This window comes from Xiphophorus hellerii, chromosome 23 (assembly GCF_003331165.1).
Source record: "Xiphophorus hellerii strain 12219 chromosome 23, Xiphophorus_hellerii-4.1, whole genome shotgun sequence".
NCBI classification, from domain to species: Eukaryota; Metazoa; Chordata; class Actinopteri; order Cyprinodontiformes; family Poeciliidae; genus Xiphophorus; species Xiphophorus hellerii.
Window position 1 is genome coordinate 21014792 of NC_045694.1, and position 21458 is coordinate 21036249.

Here is a 21458-nt window from a genome sequence, read left to right on the forward strand (position 1 = left end):
GCAGGACTTATGTCAGATTAACAGAGCTTTAATCAGTAATTTAAGATAAATTATTTAATGTGATCTTATTTTTTTCCATCATTAAAAACCTGCCATTTTAACAGGGGTGTGTCTACTTTTATGAGTCACTGGGTGTTACCGGAATTTGTCATTGTCACTTGAACCGTATCATATTTACTCAACTAAGAACCGATTATTTAACTTTAATTATATACTACAGAAGCATAAAACACTGCACTAGTGCTGCAGAACATTTTGCTTTAATTTCCCCCTGCTAAAGATGTCCTTTCAAATGGTATATATTACCAATATAACGCTTTTTTGTGTCCTTTGCATTTTATCTACCTTTAGTGCTGAGTCATTGACTCCAGCAGAAGCATCAGAATAGCCAGAGTGCTTATCACTCAGGTCTTGAGCCATATAACAGCCCCACCCCACAAGTTTTCTAGATCAAGTAGCAGCTTGACAAGTTTGAGCAAAGAGGACTCCAAGAACACAATACGGCGTGGATGTTAGGTGTGAAACCAAAGGAATGCAAGTGGTAAATTACATTCATTCTTCTTGGTGGTTGTAGTATCATGGCATTTTGAAATGCTGCAGTTTTTTTAGTAGCACATGAGAGCAAGCAGTGAAACCTAGAATCACAACTAAACTGCTTATAACAGAAAAAAAATGACAATATAAATCTGCAAGTTATTTATCCAGTGACCCATTTATTAATGAAATCCTTCACATTTTATTTATTTTTTTTGCATTTGCACACTACTGAGAGAATCCAAGCAGGTGAGTGGAGAAAGTCTATACACAAAATGCCAGACATAAATGTAACACTGACCTAAGCCCTTTTCACACATTGGCTCCATCTTATCAGCGCGAAAAACATGGCCTTGTGAAGCCATATGTTTTTGTGTTAGTGGTGGATCAACTTCCAACTCCCTATTTCGCTGGAGTCGTTTCACACATGACAGAGATTCAATAAGAAGGTGTCTCGGGCTGGGTTGAAAGCCTCGTGAGGAGAAAGCTTCAGATATAGGCGTGGAGGGGCTGGGATGATATGCTTCATAAGGCTGAACACTCACTAGAGTGAGGAAGGGCTCCCTCGGAGGGCTGAAGCAAGGGATAAGTCCTCCATTTATCACCACCTTTATCCAGGGCACCGCTGAGAGCAACCTGTCAGGCTGCATTACATTTTGGTATGGCAACTGCAGAGCAACTGACAGGAACACTCTGCATCGTGGTGGGGTGAGAGTGGCTCGGGAGGTCATCGCTAGCCAATCTAGGCAGATACATTTTTAAGGAGGGATGGAAGAAGAAAACCTTAACATAGAGGCATATCCAGCTCACCTTGCCTATTATCTTTTCAAGCTACTTCCAGGATGAATTACAAATAACCAGAATATAAAACAACAGCATTGGTTGCTCAAGGCCCAGTAACACGCCGAAAAGAAAAATGTACTTAAATCAAAATAGATTTTATAAATAAAACTGTATCTAATTTTCTGACTGAACAGGTCATCTTAACAAATAATAATAATAATCGCAGACTTCAATGTGTTCACTTGTTTCCATATATTACACATATGTCATGTTTTAAATGACGGTATTTAATTAAAACATGCCGCCATATCATGTTTTAAATTGCAAGGTCAAAACAATCCAACCGTGTTCTGAATCAGTCACGTGATGCAGCCATCTTGCGAGGCTCGTCGCCATACTTCCGGAGCCACAAGCCTTCGTAAAAAATCTTTCTGGTTTCCTCGACACGAGCCTCGTCCATCAAAACTCATCGGTAAAACACCGGGTAACAGCTCTCCGAACTTTTTTTTTTTTTTTTTTTTTTTACTCATGGTTTAAGTCGAACTAAAACTCCTCAAGACAAAGAGTGAAAACTAGCAGCTGCTTTTCGTCATGGCAAACACTGAGTTATCCGACCAAAAACCAACGGCTGTTGCTCAGAACTGAGAGGAGGATTCTCTGAGTTCAGAGTGACTGCTGTGGTGTGGAAACAGTTCATACCCCGAGGAATTTGTATTCTAATTTGGCAAATTACTCAAGGAAAGAACGTTCTGCCGAAACACCCAACCCGCCGATCAGCAGTGCGCACGCGTAGGAAAATAACGAAGAAAACCGCGAGGGTCGTCATGGCTACCCAACGGATTGGTGTCTACCAGGAACCGCGCTCGTCCAGAACCATCCAGAAAGCGCAGTTAACCTGTAAACTGTACTTGCTGGAAAAGGCTCGAAATAAGCTGGAGGAAGAACTTCGGGACTTCACAAACCAGGTATTGTTAACTACAGGGATGGAAAAAAAGCTGTGACACTCACAAGTCACCTGGGTGTTAGCTAAACAATTTTACTTAACTAGCATGCACGTTGTCGGCTATGTTAATGCTTTAAAAAAAATAACTATTGAAGTCAGAATGGGGACAGAATAATCAAATAAATACAACATCGATAATGGTACTCATTAGTAAAATTCTTAAGGATAAAAAAAAATGAGTATGACCAAATAAGTCTCACTGTGTCTCACTTACTCTAACAGGCAATATGTGGGGTCATTAATATTTAAGCATTTTTACAAGATGTAGAACAAATTGCGAGCCTTTGTGTGGACTTGATTTGTTTTATTTTCAGGTTTTGCTCAAAAATATTTGCGGTGGTTAAACCCTAATGCAAATGCGATTGGCACAGTAATATATTGCTTATTGAGGCAATGTAATTGGTTCACAAAACTTGCTTAAAAAACTTCACTAAACAAAATGAATATGTGTTTAAATACAATGTGGTTTTCTGGATTTAGTTTTTTTTTAAATTCTCTCATCGTTGAGGTGTATTTCGGATGAAAAATACAGACCTATTCATTCTTTTTAGGTGGGAAAATTTGAAAAATCATCAGTGTAGGTTTTTTTTTGTTGTTGTTGTGATTAAAACTATGATGGAGATTGTACTGTAAAAGTTGAGATATGAAATTATTGCTTTGTCACATTGTCCTTGTATGAAAGAAAGAAAAAAAAAAACAGGAGTACAAATCGCCCCCAACTCCTATAGAGATGTGGGGAACCATCTAAATTGAAAGTGTATTATATATTTAAATATGGTCTTTGTCAGATAATACAAGTAGAACAGCTAAATAATTTGGCAAATGTTTACTTTTTTAAAAAAAATATCTAAATCAAAACTAGAAGAAATTTGAAAAACTACAGGTTTTTACGATCAATTATTAAGAACATAAAATTAACGTCTGGCAATATTTTTATTTTGTGCCTTCATATTCAGGCAAGGCCAGCCGATGTCACTGGTATTTCCTATTTATGCTGCAAAATATACACAAACCCAGACAAGTTATGGTCTTCCTTCAGTGTGATGGAACCCTTTAAACTAAAAAAAGATTCCAGCAAACAAATTGATCCACTCTGGCTTCTTAGTTTGATCCAAGATGGAGAGATTTATGAGCAACTGAGTTGAAAGGGTGCACTTTGTTTTCCACTTTTCTGTTTTAGGTCTGTTTGTTTTGGCAAGATTTATGACTGGTGCTCAGTGTTTTCTTCCTAAAAGTATCAGTTCATTCCCAGAACTGTTTTTAATCTTTTATGTTTCTTCTTTTCAGCTCATAAGACAAATGTATTGCCTTTTGTCCCCCTCTGATAAACCACTGTGTCCTATCCACCAGGCCTATGAAGATGCACATGGTGTCCTCAACTCGTCTATTCCAAACCCTCGGTACAAAGATGTCATAAAGGCTCTGGACAGAAAGTGCAACGAAATTGTGAAGCTCTCTGCTTTGTTAAAGAATTATAAAGCTGGTAAGTCAAATAAATCAAATGATTCAGTTCATTTGAAGGTTGACGTGAAGGGAACCCTTTCAGGCTTTTAAAGAATAAAATCTTTTCTTGTTTCCCCCATGTTCACAGACTACCAATCATTTGATAGGGTGAGCTTCAACTATTTTCAGCCACTCAAAGCTGCTCTGTCCCACCAGCAGCTTAAAGTTTCCCTCGATACCCTGTGCCCCTTAAGTCAGCAAGATGGTGGCAAGACATCAGACTTGGTCAACACTCGTCTGACTCCAAGCTCCTCCTGTTTAAAGCAGGAAAAGGAAAAGGCCGCGTCTGAAGATAAAAACAAAGAAGTCTCCATGCACATCCCAGCTGCCATTATTCAGAGCAATGTGGTGAGTGAAGGGAAGTCAGAAGTCCTACTACCTTCTGTCCAAGATTCATTCTCAGAGAAGTCACAGTGCAAACTGAGGTCTCAAGTAATCTGGGGCCATGGCGATGACGTCCAGGTGCTACACCAAAAGCAAACTTCCTCCCAACTGCTGCGCTTTCTCAAAGAGAAAGCTAAAACCAAGGGTTCACTCAAGGTCACTTTTTTGGAGCAGACTAAAAGCAAATACAAGGCAAACAATTCAAGGTCTCTCTTGCGGACGTCACCTACAGTCAAAACAAAAAGCTATCAATTCAGACATGTTGTGACAGATGACTCAGTAGACGAGCAAGGTCCTAAAACGTTGCACGCAAACGTTAACCACGCTCCGGTTTTCCAAGTGAAAAGAGTCCACTCCTGCGGTCCTTTGATCTACAGTTGCGTCATCGCCACGGAAACTGAATTGTGGGACATAGGAGACATCTTCACAGAGGTTTTGCTGGAGGAATCTGTTCATAGCACTGCTTTGGATACTGAGAAATGGCAACAAGCATTTGCTCAGGTGGAGAACTCTAGTATCAGTATAGAATTAAAACCCCAAACTCTGCAGCACACGCAACCCCGACTTGAAAAAAACGACTCGAATTACTCAGGTCGGCTGGCAGCTAATATTGTAAACATTCCCGAATTTGAGATCCGGAAGTTTGAAGAGACTGAAGTGGTGGTGTCTCATGTTGTCAGCCCCAGCCACTTCTACATCCAGCACGCAGACTCCCATAGGAAACTGGAGGCTCTTTTTACAGAGTAAGTCATTTGTTCAGTCATAAGTCACAACCCCACGTCATGTTTACATGTTAAATACACTTTCATCTTATTGTTTTTGATTCTTGGCGTTCTCTTCCTCATGTAATTGTGTCTTGTTTTTGATTTGCAGCCTTAAAGTCAGTCATTTGTATGCTGATCAGAACTGCATCCCAGACATCGGCGCTCAGGTCATCTACTGGTCTCCACAAAATGAGCAGTGGTTCAGGGCTCAGGTGGCTGGGATTTCTGGAGTGAGCAGTAGTGAGTAGTTGAATGTGAAATGGCTTTACAAAGACTTGCCTCTAGATGGTAGCAGTGTCACTTAGACAGACTGTTACCTCTTGGGAATTTCAGACTAACCTGTTTTGTCTTGAATGCTACAGACGGGACTGGGAAAACGTCATCCATAAACGTGGAGGTGAACAGGTTGGACTACGGTGACAGTTCCTGTGTGTCACTCTGTAATATTAAGCAGCTCTCCTCAGAAATGGCGGTGCTTCCACTTCAGGCTCTGCAGGTTTCTATGGCACATGTGAGTGGTCCAATACTCCAAACCTATCAACTTTCTTTTGGGGTTTACCCAGTTACGTCACTTTCTGGAACTAATGTCTACAACTTGTATTCATGGAAAAAGTTAACAAACAGCTCTGTAACAAAGAGAGGCTAATTATTTCCTTTACTTAGTCACAGCTTTATCTATTGCCTCATAATGAAGGAAATTCACTAAGCTCACGGTACTTAGTCTGCTTCCTCTCCTTCAGGTGATGCCCATTAATGGCACAGATTGGACTGAGGAGGCGGTGGGTTGGTTCAAAGCAATGGTACATGACAGGACGCTGTATGCCAGAATGTATCCACAGGGGCCCACGGTTACAGTTGAGCTGTTCCTGGAAAAGGGCAAACTTGGAGCCATGAGGTACTTAATGATAAACCACTAATTAATTAGAGAATTAGGGAAATGCCATCAGTTTGTCATTAGGGGGATAAAGTAATGTTTTTAAATTGGGGAGCCAGTTTTAGTTTTCAGATAGAAGTGGTGGATTAGATTAGAAGGTAAGTCCAAATCATCTGGAACTTATAGTGACTATGTACAGTGCCTTCAAAAGTATTCATGGTCCTTCACATTTTTCCTTTGGTCATGTTATAAACACAAACTTGTGTTTCTTGGGGCATTTTTATGTGTTATACCAACACAATGAAGTGCATAAAGCACAAAGGTGTATAATTGGCTAAATAAAACTTTAACATGAAAATAGTAATACCCCTTAATAAAGCAGGTAGTGGACATTTACAAATTACTGGTCTGTTTCTTTATCTCAGTTCTCCAAGAAAAGAATATTTACAGGTAGATTAGATGATTAATTGAGAAACATTTTTTTCTTGAAAATCAAAGCTGTATCAGAAAAATATCCACATTTCCAGCTTTATTGGTAATGGTTAAAGAAATGTCAAAATGCTACAGACAATTTAAAAAAAGCAGTATGCATACTTATAGAGCCAAAGTATTTATACCATTGATCATGAAATATTCCCAACTTGCATGGTAAGTTACAACAAAAACAGTTAATTAGCACAAATGGGTGAAAACAAATAACATCAAAAACAATCTCAAAGAGACTGAAATTTATATTACTTGCAAATGATTCCAATATTTTGTTTTCTATGGAGTGGTTAGTGTAGGGTTACGAGAGAATAACATCAGAAATTTGTATATAAGTTAAACAGTGGCTTGATATGAGTAAATTGTCTATTAACTTAATTTAAAAAAAGTCTGAAATAATGGAACAAATAAAAGTAATTGTTAATATGTAATGAACTTGCATATTAATATAAATTATAAATTTATATGTATTATGTAGGACCATACGATCTGCTGAAACATGCACAAGCAAAAACAGCGAATGGTAATGCAGCGTTGGCAAAAACAGTCAATGTACTAAACCAGGAATCCCTAAATGGTGTTATCATGCACCATTGATAATTACCGTAGGGAGATCTCAGAAGAGTCATACAAATGCACTTTATAGTGGTTTGGTTTCAATCACAGCAAAAGCCTAATTAATGCCCAGAACTAAGTCCAGTTAAGAACCTGTGTCAGTACCTCACAGGTGCTTTGTCCAATCAGGTTGAGTTTATGTTAACTTGAGAAAAATGGACAGAATTCGCAAGTTTTTGATTTACGAAGCAGGTAGAAACATCACTTAAATGACTTGGAACTAACTGCATGAAAGTGATTTTTACAAAGGATTCACACTGGCTTAACTACAAACGCACAACACCATCAGATTTTTAGAATTTCAAAAACTATTAGTAATTTTCCTTCTACTTTACAATTATGCATTGCTCTGTTAATCAGTCACAGAAAATAAGTCTACTGAATATGTTTCATTTCCTTGTTGTAAAGTGATACATGTTCAAGTAACTGTAAATATGTGAAAACGCCAGCAAGTCTGTGTTTTTTTAGGAGGGGTGCATCTCTGTCCTTGAGATTAGCCCAAAATGGACATGCAAGGCACAGCAAAGTGAAGAACAATTGTCTTCTGAAGAAAAGTAAGTAGAGCAAGTGAATCTCCTCCCAGGTGTGTTGCTCGTATTGCTTATGATTCTTATTTTTGTCACCTTTTTGATTTTCATGTACAGGTGCTATTCAACTTAAAATGAAGGAACAAGAGATTGAATGGGAAAAATATCTCATCTCATGCTACTCTCAAAATAAAAAGTAAACCGTGTGAGCTGACACTGAAGGAGATTGTAAGGTAGTGTAAGAAAGTTTGTTGTGTAGTAAAAGAAGCTTTTAATGTATGCAATTTGGAGCTCTGAAGTATTGATTGGTTTGCAGTGTGTGAATATATACAGTGGATTCAAAATGGGTTTCCAAAACCTTTTAACTTGGAGAACTCACTCTGGGTTCAGTTTTTGATCTTTACATCATCTTCCGAAAGTGAGTGTTCACTATGTGGGTAATTTTTATACCACCTGCAGTGATTGAACTAATATATATTTTATTTTAAATAATTAAATCCTGAGTAGAAACTTCACTTTTTTTTGACTGGGCTTTCTGCAGAACTGCATTCTTTTCAAGTTTATCTTTAAATGCAGTATTTTGTTTTTATAATATTTTGTTTACAACGAATTTTAGTGAACACATTGTTAAAGTATGTGAAAATAGAAATCTACTGTAAGCTTATATTGCTACTATTAGCTTCCTCAATAAACAAATTGATCAGCAAAGCCAGCTGGGTTTCAGACTTGAAACTGGACCTTTATGAAGTTCCAACTTCAGAAGTCTCTAGAAAATAGCATAAATTGGTTTATTACATTACAATTGATATGTTTGTATTTAAACTTGCTAATAGTTTTTGCTTTAGAATTATACCTAAGTGCCATTAAAAGCCAGTCCAGCACTACTGTATTGTATTGGTACTTCCACAGAGAAACACTGACTTATATAAACAGATCTGATTTCTTCCCTCAGCATCTTGTTCTCTTATTTTTGCTGCTCCTTGAAAGATTTTAATGTATGTAACTCATATTCTCACAGACTGAGATTTTGTGTAAAAAAAAAAAAAAAAAAGGATGTGATATTTAGGTAGAAAGAAGGACATAAGGTGCGATGAGTGCATGATTAAGCAGAAATAAAAAGTTCCCCTGGAGCCTGTCTGAACTGATAGTGCACCTAGATTCTCTGCATTATAAAATTCTACTTGACTTGTCTGTACATCAGATTTATTGTATTTCTTAAATTCATTGCTTGCCTGCTTAAGATCAAAAAGCCACATTTGCTTCATGTCCAATTGCATGTTGATTTCCATGTGTGTTCCTGCTTTTGAAATAAAGTTACTATCATTGGCACAGTTTGTGCTTCTTGTCTCCCTTCTGTGGATTGAATGCAAATGAGTTTTTGAGTTCATTCAAAGAATCGGCTTCTCCACGCAAACCCTCCCACTGGCCCTGTCAGAAGTGACGCAGAAATAGCACAGTATTCTGCTGTAGATTATTTGAATGTATGTGAATGACAAACGGGCATTGTTTTCCTCTGGAGTTCAGTTTGTTTCTCTTGATCGTTTTTTTCTTGTCTTATGAGAACCAACTGTAAGGAATCACTTCATGGAGCCATAAAAGTTTCTGGGGGGGTTTAAGAGCCCGAGCATTGAGTGATTCATCTTGTTTCGCTTTCAATTCATGTGCAGCAGAGACTCTTTCATAGACTGCACAAACTGTGCTGTTGTAAATTACTGATAATTTGTTATAATTTCACAAAAGTGGGCTAAGAGTCTGGCCAAGGTTTCTGCCAGGATGTTTTGAAAACGATTCAGAAACAGCACTGAACTGTGTAATGCATTAAAAAGAATGTGCTGGAACAGTTGAGAGGATCATCACATTATTTATCCATAGATTATCTGAACAGTCATGCTTTTTGTAAACTGCCAACCTGACTCTCCGCAGCAGCGGCCCAGGTCAAAAGCTTCCTTCACGTCACTGAACCGCCAAGCACAATAAATAATGTGGCGAAGCTGAGGCCTTTTGTGTCCACACAGATTCCTTCTTTTGCCCCGGGGTGGGCGGAAATCGAGGCGTTTGATCTGAATTCTAAAGAGTCTTGTTGCAGCCTGATAAAGGCCACCATTGTATGTAAATAGTTTATATAAGAGCATATGACTGCTACGGTGCAGGGCAGCGGCTAGTGGCGGAGGAATGATTTGCATTTTCCAAACGCACGGTGTTTTCGTTCCAGCCTTTTGGCTTGCTGATAAACAAAATATTTTATTCATTTTCTTCCCATTTTGTACACATTTTTGTGTACCACCACAGCTGAAGGTAAAATACATACTCTGGTTTTAGTTTTGTATATACTAACATCAATTGTGAATGGAGATGTGATTTGATGTAGCTGATGTGCTCCTAATATCCAACTAGAAAGTATTCTAACAGATAATTCAGGATAAGTATTTGAAGGGCATATTCTCTGTAGTGTTTGAAAGGAAATTATTGTATTTTTTGTGGTATTTTTGCCGTTAGACAATGGCTTTCTGGCTCCTTGGAGGAATTACAGCTGTCCTGTCGGTCTGTCTGTCTGAATGAGTGGTTGGCCAGTTTTGGAGTACAGTATTAATATGGAGTCAGCAAGCCACGTGACTCAGCAAAAGTTTTGCAATTGGCTTCGATTTCTTGCGTCTTGTGATGCTGCTTTGTGTTAGGCCATCGCCCCTGCTTTTATAGAGCCAGCAGGCTACTTTGGCATTTCTTGTCAGCTGTGTCCAACGAGTCGAGCTTGATGTTCATGTCAGGCCTCAGGATGGTCATCTTTGGCCCCGGTGCTGCTTACGCCGCTTGCACAGCCGGATGAGCCTGGTAAGGCTCTGAACACTAAATTCTTGCAACAGTTTGCTGTGATTTATTCAAGAGTCAGTGATGGAGGGTTGTTAGGAGACCAACTACTGGCAGTGTGCTGGAAAGACTTAGTTTGTCTTTTGGTTGTCTTATTTTTTCTTTTAAAGAATTAAATGTATTTCTTTTAATTGCAGTTTAATTAAATAACTAGAGATGTGCTCTACTTTGACCTTTCTGCAGACCTGGAGTCGAAGATGAACTGGGGAACCTTTTATGCCGTGATCAGCGGTGTAAACAGGCATTCCACTGGCATCGGTCGCATTTGGCTCTCCGTCATCTTCATTTTCCGCATCCTGGTGCTGGTGGTTGCCGCCGAGAGCGTTTGGGGTGATGAGAAGTCCGGCTTCACCTGCAACACCCAGCAGCCCGGCTGCAACAGCGTCTGCTACGACCAGTTCTTCCCAATCTCGCACATCCGACTGTGGGCTCTCCAGCTCATCCTGGTGTCCACCCCTGCGCTGCTGGTGGCCATGCATGTGGCCCACAGGCGACATGTCGATAAGAAGGCCCTGAAAAGGTCGGGCCGCGGCAGCCCCAAGGAGCTGGAGCACATCAAGAACCAGAAGTTTCAGATCACAGGAGCTCTTTGGTGGACATACATGATCAGCATCATCTTCAGACTCATCTTTGAGGTGGCGTTCCTCTACGTCTTCTACTTGATCTATCCTGACTTTAAAATGGTGCGTCTGGTGAAATGTGACTCGTACCCTTGCCCCAACACGGTGGACTGCTTCGTCTCCAGACCAACAGAAAAGACTATATTCACAGTGTTCATGCTGACCGTGTCCGGGGTGTGCGTACTGCTCAACCTGGCCGAGGTGGCTTACCTCATTGCGAGGGCCTGCAAACGGTGCATGAGTCGCCCCGAGGACGAGGCTAAAGCAGCTTGGATAACTCAAAGGTTGTCTTCATACAGACAAAATGAAATCAATCAGCTGATAGCAGATCATTCGCTCAAGTCAAAGCTAACTGTGACCAAAAAGGGCCCGACTGAAAAGGGCGAGAGATGTTCTGCCTTCTGAAGCTTCGTTAAACTAATAAATCATGCCTGTAATGTGTATTATCTCCATGAATGACACCTTAACTGTATATTTGTTTATTTTACCATTTATTTATATAAATGTATAATAAAATCATTTACTTGTTTCCTTTTTATATTCATTTAATTGTGACGTTTTTCTTGCCTAAATCATCTCCAGCATATTAAGACATGGTAATGATTTCTTACAAATCCAACACCACAGTGCATTAGGTTGTGGCGCTCTGTGTCTTGCACTCATTCCCACACAAGTTGACACTGTGGGAAACCTGTCTGATTTAAGAAAACCATAAGAATTTGTTTCGTTCAGGGCTGCATATTTGCTGCCTGACGGAGCATTACAAGCAGGATGCATTTGATGGGCTCTTGCAGGTGCAGTTGGTCCAGGCTCTCAAAGCTTCCAGTTTACTGCCAGCATAGTTGTATATATGAGCTGTGAAATGGAGGGACTTCTTCCAGAACACAAAAATCTAGTATAAAATAGGTGCTGTGAAACATTTCCATTGTAAATGTATCACTTTGGAAGCCAGTCCTTGATCAGTTTGCACACGAGGGCATAGTACAGCAGATTCTGTGATATTTTACTTTTTTTATTATTTTTATTGACACTTTTAAGGTTACAAAACTACAACCACCTTTCTTGTGTATAAATTTTGACTGCAATGAGAAGGCATGTGCCTGGTAAAAAGTTCTAAACAAGGATGAACATCACTAAAGCAATCATAAAGCAATCATAAGCTAGATGAGGAAATGTGCTTTTATATGTAATATTTATTGATGCCTTTATCAAATCTGGTACAAGTGTTCGGAGACAAGGCTGTTTACTCTCAATGAAAACGTCTAACTTTGTAGAAACGGCTACATAACTTAGATTGTGTTAAAAAAAACAAATTATTGCTATAAATTCAGGTGGGATGTAGATTCGGTCAGACGCGTAACAAAAAAACTATGATATATAAAACTAGAAAATGGCTCATAAAATTAACATGTCATATAAATAAACCATATTTTGACAAAATGCCTTTAAACACAGGATGTATTCAATAGAAAATTTTGAACATTACTTTTAATGTTTTGTTTTTTTCCCCCTCTGGGCCACCCTTAGTTGTTAAGCTGCTGTACTGTAAATATTCATTTAAGAAAACTCCTTATTTGCAGCTAATTGCAACCAGCTTAGAGTACTACTTGTGGTAAAGTGTTAGTATTAATTATCAGTGAGGTAAAATAAACAATCTGTGATACAGGGTTAATAAATACAATAGCAATGATTTTTGCTTAATCACAAACCTCTTGAAACCTTACTTAACCACGCTGCAGGTCCGAGTTCATAAACTAATGGGATTTTTGCTCAATAATATGTGCAGCAACCAGACTAACTATTGTTAGCAATGGGAACTAACAACAGTCTTTCTGCATTTTGTGTTTTGAAGGACTAGAAACATCCTCAGAAAAGGTTATCTAATACTTTGTATGAAACATTCAATAAAAAACAATCTGTCAGAAAGGCAGTTAAGCATTTTTTTTCCTGTTAGGTTTTATAAGAAATCAGACACGTTGAATTTTGAGTAGGTGTGCAAACTTCAACTAACTTCAACTAGTAGGGTAAGTTGAAGTAGTTCTGCTCTGTTAAATATTCAACATTTGAACTGGAAATTTCAACTTCTGAGTAAAAATTGAACATTGTTCATTTATCAATGAACAACAATTTCTTTTGTTTTTTCAGCTTGTTATGAAACAAACAAGCTGAAAACATCAAAGTTTGGTTACACTACTGTTTTAAAATACTTGTAAATGAAAATGAAACTTAATCACATTTAGCATTTACTGAGGTGTTGCTTTCTTCTTGACTCTAGTAAATGTTTGACATTGACCAGCTTTTCAACGGATCCTGATTAGAACTTGCATCTGTGTATTGCTTACTTTGTATCAGTCTAGGTCTGAGAAGTTCATATCAAAAGACGCCGTCATTGTTTTCACATTGTTGTTGACTCAACACATTTTTTATGCTCTCAAATGCATGTTTGTTTACATGCATAAATGCTCCGGTTCACACCCAGGTAAAAACCCTCCATGCAGTATTTTGGGTTATTACACACTGTGTAATAAAGAAACAAACTGCCTGATCAATTGACTTGTTGTTATGTTATTTTACAACCAATAGCTTGCTTTTTTCTTCAGGCTGTAACAGGCTGCTCATCTCCCAGCCATGTCACCCACCCTCTGTGATAGGAGATAGGCCCCTGTGCTATATTTAGGCCCCAGGAGCTCTTTTGGCTAGACAGGCACAACGAACAAACATCATTGGCTCACTTCCCTGCCACTCAGTGTAGCAGCTGAGAAAGAAGGTCTTCAGAAGTTTACATTAGAGAGAGTCAACTGTGCCAAATTTAACCTCAGAAGGGAGGGGGAGATGTGGAAGAGCAAGCTGGACATGGTTAAGAGGGCTTCCAATGCACTAGGTGTCTGTGGAAGACCCCTGGGCCGCAGCCTGGGTCCTGATTTCTGTTAACAGGCTTTGAAGATGGACGATTGAGTCGGATGGTTTTTTCAGTGTGGAACGAAGCGTATCGCTAGACGGACTTCGCTTTTCCTGTCCATTCAAGGGCATTGCTTGAGGGCCCTCGGATCAGGCGCCACACCGAGGCCTGTCTGCAGAACATGACGGCTCCATGGACCCTTCAGGACGTGAAAAGCTTCACTCCATGAGATGTTTTGAGTTCACAAAGTGGTTTTCACCAGTAAATGTGAGTTATATCATTCAAGTGTTTGTGACCTTTTATGTTTACAGTAAAAAGTTGTAGGGCTTAGATTTATGACCAGTTTTTCAATCATCTTAAGACAAGCTTTTTCTAGCCTTTAATTGACATCAATTATTTGAGTTTCTATTTTGTTACCTTGAGGTAAGCAGGATTGATATACATTTTTGTTTTTAACGCCTTCTCTATTTCTAATTGTTAAAGTATTTTAGAAATGTATTTGCAGTGGCTCCCAAGACAACAGTTCAATTCACAATAGCATCATTCTACTGAACATTAAATCTATCTGAGATGGGAAACATTCATAGCACAGCTTTTATCAGAAGCCGACAGTGGCAGCATCATTCAACTGTCTCTGGTTTGGACCTCCAACACATCTGGCCAGTGTTTGATTTCACCTTCTTGAGGGATCATGTTGCCCTGGGTTGGGTCATGAAGGCCAGGACATGCAGAATCATGCCTGAAACCTGCCTTGCTCCTGTCTGCACCCACCAAATATACTCTCCTAAAGTAAATATAATCCTGTCTGCATCCACGTGGATGAGGCCACTCGTTGCTCAGCAGCTGAACCCTCAGCTTGTCAGGGACTTGCCTGTTTGTTTTGAGTTTCCTGTAACTTTTTAGACAATTTATAGTCATTTAGGACAAGGAAACATATTCTAAACTTTTCTAAAGAGATTTTGTTTGTGTCATCCATCTTCATTTCTATCTTAGTGACCTGACACAGCCATGGGAGACTGGAACCTGCTGGGAAAGCTTCTGGAAAAAGCCCAGGAGCACTCCACTGTGGTCGGGAAGGTCTGGCTCACTGTCCTGTTCATCTTCCGCATCCTCGTCCTCAGCGCTGCCACCGAGAAGGTGTGGGGCGACGAGCAGTCGGGGTTCACCTGCGATACCAAGCAGCCCGGTTGTGAGAACGTGTGCTACGACATCACCTTCCCCATCTCCCATGTCCGCTTTTGGGTGCTGCAGATCATCTTCGTGTCGACGCCCACCCTCATCTATCTGGGACACATCCTACACCTGGTGCGGATGGAGGAGAAGCAGAAGGAGAAAGATAAAGAGAGGCAACAAGTCGACAAACAAGCTCCCTTTGTGGATACTCATCACAAGAAAGCTCTCAAAAGGGATGAGAAGGGACGGGTGCGGCTTCAGGGGGAGCTCTTGCGCACTTATGTCTTCAATGTGATCTTCAAGACACTGTTTGAGGTGGGCTTCATCGTAGCCCAGTACCTCTTGTACGGTTTTGAGCTGAAACCCATGTATACATGTGACAGGCCACCTTGTCCTAATGTGGTTAACTGCTACATATCCCGTCCTACAGAGAAAACTATCTTCATCATCTTCATGCTTGGGGTGGCCAGTGTTTCATTGTTCCTGAACCTCATAGAGATCTACCACCTGGGGTTCACCAAGTGCCGCCAGGGCATCGCCTTCAAGAGGGGTCAACAGAACCTGCAGAGCATTTCCAAGGGGCACAGGGAGACTCCTGTGCCTCTGGTACCAAGCTACGATGACTACTTCCGAGAACACAGCCAAGTCCAACCATCTTACCCTCCAGTACCAAGCTACAACCTCTCCCCCCTGTCTGAGGGAACAGACTCATCTTTCCACCCTTACCACAGCAAGGCTGCCTACAAGCAGAATAAGGACAATTTGGCGGTGGAGAGGAGCAGCAGCAAGCCAGAGGAATGTGACGTGAAGGGAAAAAACGGATCAGTATCAGCCCCCGGGTCTCCTACGCAAACTAGGTCCAGTCATGGCGGCAAGCACAGCAGCAGCCGGACTAGAATAGACGATCTGAAGATATGAGGAGGTATATGTTTCTTGGAAGGGTCTTAAAACACTTGTGAGGGGAATCTTACATTGTCAGGAAAGCTGCTGTATATGCTGAACTCACCCTCTCACACAAGACGACTCAGGTTTGACTCATTCCAACTTTGGGCGTGGGGTACATTTAAGAGTAGAGGCGAGTGTATTTGTACACTTAACAAACGTGGGTTACCTTTTTCAGATCAGCTTTCTGCTTTGCTGCCATTAAATTCATATTTTGTGAAACTTAATAGTTTTTTTTTTAATCTCATCCCAAATCACATTTGTTTGTGGAACACAAATTAGGTTAATAGTGCATTATGATGAAAATTTGATTTGTATTGCTGATTATTGAATTGGGTTGTATGGTAGACTCTTTCTGCATTAAATTACATGGTTTCATCAGGTTTAATTTGGGGTTTTTTTGTCTTTCCTTGAAGTTCAGAAAGTTCTCAGACTTCAGAGTAGGAATGTGTTTGGGCTCTGGCTTGACTTCAGTGAATGAAATAAGATAGGGTGAAGAGTTAAGTTTAGCTTCCTTTGCCTGTTTTGAGGTCACAATCAAGTTCACTTGCTCTGACTTGAAGCGAAGAATTGTGCAATACATGACAGCTCATTGAACGGAGGATTGGCTGTCACTGATTCCAGAAGAAGTTGGACTGGTGTCATGAGTTCCAAGATTTGTGCTGCCTCTTGTTTTTGTATTTTATTTTGACAGCCATGAAGTAGATAATTGTGAACACATTTTCGGGTGGGGGGGGGAGGGAGGGGTCGATCCTTGTTTGTATGTGTATTTGTGTTTGTTTCCTGTAAAGCACTTGGTGACGACCGTGTTTGTTTAACTGCTCAAAATAAACCTGTCTTAAATTTGCACCGCCGGCGGTTCGTTTATGTTCCAGCTCCAAATCGAGAAAAGGGAAGTGATTACATTGGAAAATAACCGTGGCAGCTGTTGTTTTGTATACTTTACATTACCTCATGATGCTCAAACTATGTGTTGAAATGACCTAGGTCTAAACTTAATAAGGAATCTGAGGTAATTCTTGAAATTTTCTGTTACTGAACACTCTCAATTCAATCTGAGCCTGAGCTATTTCGCAAAGAATAGATTTGTCTCTATCACTTCAGATTTTTCATTGCAAAGCATACTAAACTATGTGTCTTTCCTTCTACCTTATATTTTTGTTGCAGGTTTTGCTGGTCTGTCATAAAAAAATCAATAAATTTAAATATTAAAATGTTTAATAAGCAATATTACTTTGTAAGGTAGTGTAAATGAATCTGGATCAACTCCAGAATAGAAAAACAGATATTGTTGCTTCGGCCTACAGTGTTTTATTTAACCTATTGTCAAGTGTGGTGTGAGTCATCTGTATATCACTGTTTCCAAACTAACATGGTTAAGCACGAAGATAACACATCATGTTTAAAGACTAATGCTGTTCTGTAGACAGAGGACCGAACAGGCACACTTCTATGAAAACCTTCAAACTGCATGTTCAGGACGATGAACCACTCTCGTTTCTTTAGACTGATCATGAATTCCTTTTGGTTTTGGCTCTGTCAGCGGGAAAACAAATCAGGTTATCGTCCTTTTCAGAAATATTAAAACCAAGAGTCATGCCTCTCATAAATCATGGTTTTCCCAGTGTTTTCACATACATTTCAAATTTTGGCAAGGTTTAAGGGCTTCACTTATGTTTGTTGAGGTGCCAGACTCAACGTGCTTCACAGCTGGTAGGGGGCAAGTCAGTAAAATATAACATTTGAATACTCAGAAGTGTTATTTGCAATATAAAACACCATAAATCAGCAAAGAAAAGAAAATATTCGACAATATCTACTTTTCAAATGAAGATGAAAAATGATACGTCCTTATTTTTATAAAAAAAGAGTATATGTTTTTAAAATGATAACAGATGTGCAGCTATAAGCCATGATTTTATGCAGCCCATAGAAACGAAATTATTTACCCCAAAACTTTAAATCACTGCGCATCACTGCAAATTTTTGCATGTATGCACTTTTTTCAATATGGCATTTTTATCGCAGAATTAATGTAAAGTAATTCTGAAATAAAGAATTAAGAAGAGAAGCATATGATCAGTTTTGTGTCAACCAATTAATAATAGATGAACTGTGATTCAGGGCTCTGTCAAGTACAGTAGCATTTATTCTGGGTTATATCAGTACACGTCCTCTTTATACCAGTATGACACTTCTGCCTTTCAAAATTCTTTAAACTGAAGAGCAATTGAAGGTTTTCACAGAGAATGCTCTGTCTGCAAATGTTTTGATTTGATCTCAGAGTATCCAGCGAGGTTTGGACTTCACTTGACATAGTTTGGATCCTTCATCTTAGATAGATTAAGCTTTGCGTTGCCTTTCAGTATTCCTTGTCAAATGAGTGAAAGCTGACTGCCAAGACCAGGAGAAATCACCATAATGCAGCTTCCACCGTTCCTTACTGATGACATGGTATGAGGATTTTCTTGCAAAATTAAAGTCATGATCTATGGGGTATGTGATCTTTTACAATATGTTCTGTGACCACCTCTCAGCTTTGTGAAAGATTTTAGAATGGATTTCGCCAGGTAAACCATTTAGTGCACAAATCTGATTTTGTTATTTTAATTTTATGAATCCCTTTAGACAGATTAAAGCATGAACCTCAGTACTAAACAAAAACCTAATGCCAAGATCCATCACCTCTAAATAGTGACCACCTTCAAACAAAATAACTTCTTTTATGAAACTAATCTTATTTTCCCCATCAGTATTCAAGTCAGGCATTTTCAACATGTCAGTGTGAGTGTTGTTAGGATGCGTTAAGAATACTATTGTTTTGTCAGTGATTATGTTAGGCTCTGTTTCACAGAAGATCAAGTGTTTGCTTGTCCTCCCTAATTGCTCATACGGCTCCAGTTAAATGTTATATTCTGTGGAGAACATCCCAATCAAGAAGCCTGAGATACAGACAGTTTAATTTGATCATATCCTTCTTGAACAATAATTATTCCCCTAGATGAACTGAACAAGCTGCATTCAAGTGAGGTTATGTTTCTGTGATCAGTTGGGCTGAGCTCCTGCAGCGTGACGCAGTACTCTGCTGCCCTCTGTCTTTACTTTTATTTCAAACCTCTCCCACTGCTTGTCATTTGTGCATCGACTGCGCCATCTGCTGGACATACAACTTTCTCTTTACTTGTTATTTATTAATCTTGGTTAAGTGTTTGTTTTAGAATAAAAATGTTATTGATTTTTTTATGAATATTGGGCTGAAGAACCAGAACCATGAGATGTGATTTTTTTTAATGCAAAACATAAAACGTGGTTGATAATCATTGTCAAAGAAATTAGCTTCCAGTTTACCTGTCCATCACTTTTACAGATTTTACCTGTATGCCCAATGAAAAATGACTTTGAAACCATGTTTACTCTAAGTCACAATATTTATTTATTTTTTCTATGATTGTCAAATATTACAATGATATCAGTTGTGTTAAATGTGGTACTTCTTAATACTCTAACCTTTTTCTGTCATCGCCTCTTTGTGAGCTTTATACCTTGGTTACTCTAAATGAAATGTGGCATTTACTGCAAACTATTAAAAGCAATGCAGGTGGAATGTAAGAGTTTATATTACATCCAAATGATCCTTTGTGAAACTGATATATTGTACACATGAACATATAGCTAAACTAGATGCAGGCAGTTTTTGTAGAGTTTGCATTGCATGAACTTGTCATATTTCATTATGCAGTGTGTAACCAAATTAATTCACATATTTTTGGATCTGAAGAATAATTTTCTTCGGAGTGGTATTTGACATCTTGTTCAAGAAATTGTTTTATTTTTCCAACATTATATGTTTTATAGACGGTAAATGTTTGGTTGCAATATTTCATCAAAAAAGATGTGCTTTAGATGATCTCACAAACTCACATAATGTCACATGACCAGAAGGTTGAATTGACATCACCTTGGGTTTTATGAATAAAAACGGGGACGTTTCCACAGCATTCAAATGATATATTACACGTGTCTCCAAAAGCAGCCAGCCAGTGCACTGAATTGGCAGCAGGCTTTAAGATTTAAGAGGAAGAACTGTAGGTCGTTCATGAGTGTGTTTTAAAATCCCTGACACAATTACCCTCACTCTCTGACTTATTTTCCATCATGCTGAGCTGCCCTGTAAACATGTGATGATGACACAGGCCCTGAAGCAAAGCCTGCCCTTACACCAACCCGCTGGTGCTGCAGGGCCAAAATCATAAAATATCAGCCAAAAGGAAAAAGAGGACGACTTCTGATGTCCGGTAGCCGAATCAGTCTGTCTGCTCACAGGTCTGTCATCACTAACGCCACCCTCTGTTTGAAACCAATGCAGCACGCACATCTCCGGGTTCATTACCAGCAGAAAAACGGCGCAAGAGGAAAGTAGAGGGGCTCCAGAGACGAGGAGAGAGGGGGAGATGAACTGAAGTCAGCTGCTATCACAGTTTCTGATGCAGAAAATGTCATTATACCATCAGATTTGTCTGCACTCCTCTCTGCCTCCTTATGGGGATACGGGAACAGGCTGAACATTTGCTGCCACCATGTGACAACTCCAACGCTCTACTCAACTTAATAAAGCATCTCATGGTCTCTTGAAAGATTGTGTTATCACGGCTCAACTGATTCATTCCGCTGCAGTGTTTCTGAGGCCACATAAAAACTGGGATAAATTTGTGTGAAAGTTAAATGTGCTTTTTGATTCCGAATGATTGGAATTTTTTTTCCTCCGCATTTTTCTTTTGACCTAATCCGTTTTGGGCGTGAATACAAGTTGGTTTTATGCAGAACTAGATTACTGCCTGGTGGGTTTATTAATGTTGTGACAGTTAAATATGCTTGTGAGATAAACACTGTTAGAAAGCCAGTGTCAAGTCAAAACTCACAAACACAGGACTGATATTTGTGCGGATGCTTCTTCAGTCTGGCTCAAACAACAGATGCTGGGGGAAAGTCTATGCCTCTTGAGGTGGTACAGCCTGTTCATCACGCGCAGACCTAAAAAAATAAGTTCACCACATTTTTTTAATCAGCAGATCCTTTAAAAGATAGGAGGGTTTTTGTGAATCCACAGACATAGTTTGTGTTGGGTTTTTTTGTTTAACCACAAACTGGTTCCTTTTTTACAAGGCTCTAATTCATTAAAAAAAAAATACTTCACACATAGAATCATCTTTTTAAAGGGATAGTTCTTGAACTAACCCATAATTAATATCTGACCTGTAATAAATAAAATTAAAGCTGCAAGCAGCCTCGGGCGGCCCTCGCAGCAAGCGCCGCTCCGGCCTATTGGCCACCGCGGGGGTTCCGGCCACCGCAGAAGCTCTCGCGCGTTTTCCAGAGCCGCAGCCCGCTCCCCACCGCGCAAGCTCTGCCGCAGTTTCCAGCACCGCCGCCCGCCAGACGCCGCAGAAGCTGTCGCGCATTTTCCCCGCCCGTCCACCGGGCGACAG

At 39.6% G+C, this 21458-nt stretch overlaps 2 protein-coding genes across 5 annotated transcripts; both read left to right on the forward strand.

Moving 5' to 3' along the window:
• Window positions 1-1710: 1710 nt before the first annotated feature.
• On the forward strand, window positions 1711-11502 carry LOC116713873 (gap junction beta-1 protein-like). Of its 4 annotated transcripts, XM_032554148.1 has the most exons (9): window positions 1711-2282; window positions 3671-3803; window positions 3912-4950; window positions 5081-5211; window positions 5334-5482; window positions 5712-5866; window positions 7415-7500; window positions 7591-7706; window positions 10522-10623. In XM_032554148.1, the coding sequence occupies exons 1-8, from the start codon at window positions 2142-2144 to the stop codon at window positions 7671-7673; spliced, it is 1917 nt and encodes a 638-aa protein (XP_032410039.1). In that variant the 5' UTR covers window positions 1711-2141; the 3' UTR covers window positions 7674-7706; window positions 10522-10623. The 4 variants fall into 4 exon arrangements, with proteins under 4 accessions (XP_032410039.1, XP_032410042.1, XP_032410041.1 ...); XM_032554151.1 differs by lacking the exons at window positions 1711-2282; window positions 3671-3803; window positions 3912-4950; ... (1 more) ...; window positions 5334-5482; window positions 5712-5866 and having other exon boundaries at window positions 6756-7500; window positions 10522-11502; XM_032554150.1 differs by lacking the exons at window positions 1711-2282; window positions 3671-3803; window positions 3912-4950; ... (3 more) ...; window positions 7415-7500; window positions 7591-7706 and adding an exon at window positions 9603-9768 and having other exon boundaries at window positions 10522-11502.
• A 2250-nt stretch (window positions 11503-13752) lies between these two features.
• LOC116713939 (gap junction alpha-3 protein-like) lies at window positions 13753-16819 on the forward strand. Its single transcript, XM_032554218.1, has 2 exons — window positions 13753-14124; window positions 14851-16819. The coding sequence occupies exon 2, from the start codon at window positions 14866-14868 to the stop codon at window positions 15946-15948; it is 1083 nt and encodes a 360-aa protein (XP_032410109.1). The 5' UTR covers window positions 13753-14124; window positions 14851-14865; the 3' UTR covers window positions 15949-16819.
• The last annotated feature ends 4639 nt before the right edge of the window (window positions 16820-21458 follow it).

Bases quoted from the DNA above. Each gene is read 5' to 3' on its own strand.
- LOC116713873 (XM_032554148.1), top strand. From the start codon at position 2,142: ATGGCTACCCAACGGATTGGTGTCTACCAGGAACCGCGCTCGTCCAGA. The intron at 5,867-7,414 runs GTACTTAATGAT...GTGTTTTTTTAG, and splicing joins GGCAAACTTGGAGCCATGAG to GAGGGGTGCATCTCTGTCCT. The intron at 7,501-7,590 runs GTAAGTAGAGCA...TTTCATGTACAG, and splicing joins CAATTGTCTTCTGAAGAAAA to GTGCTATTCAACTTAAAATG.
- LOC116713939 (XM_032554218.1), top strand. From the start codon at position 14,866: ATGGGAGACTGGAACCTGCTGGGAAAGCTTCTGGAAAAAGCCCAGGAG.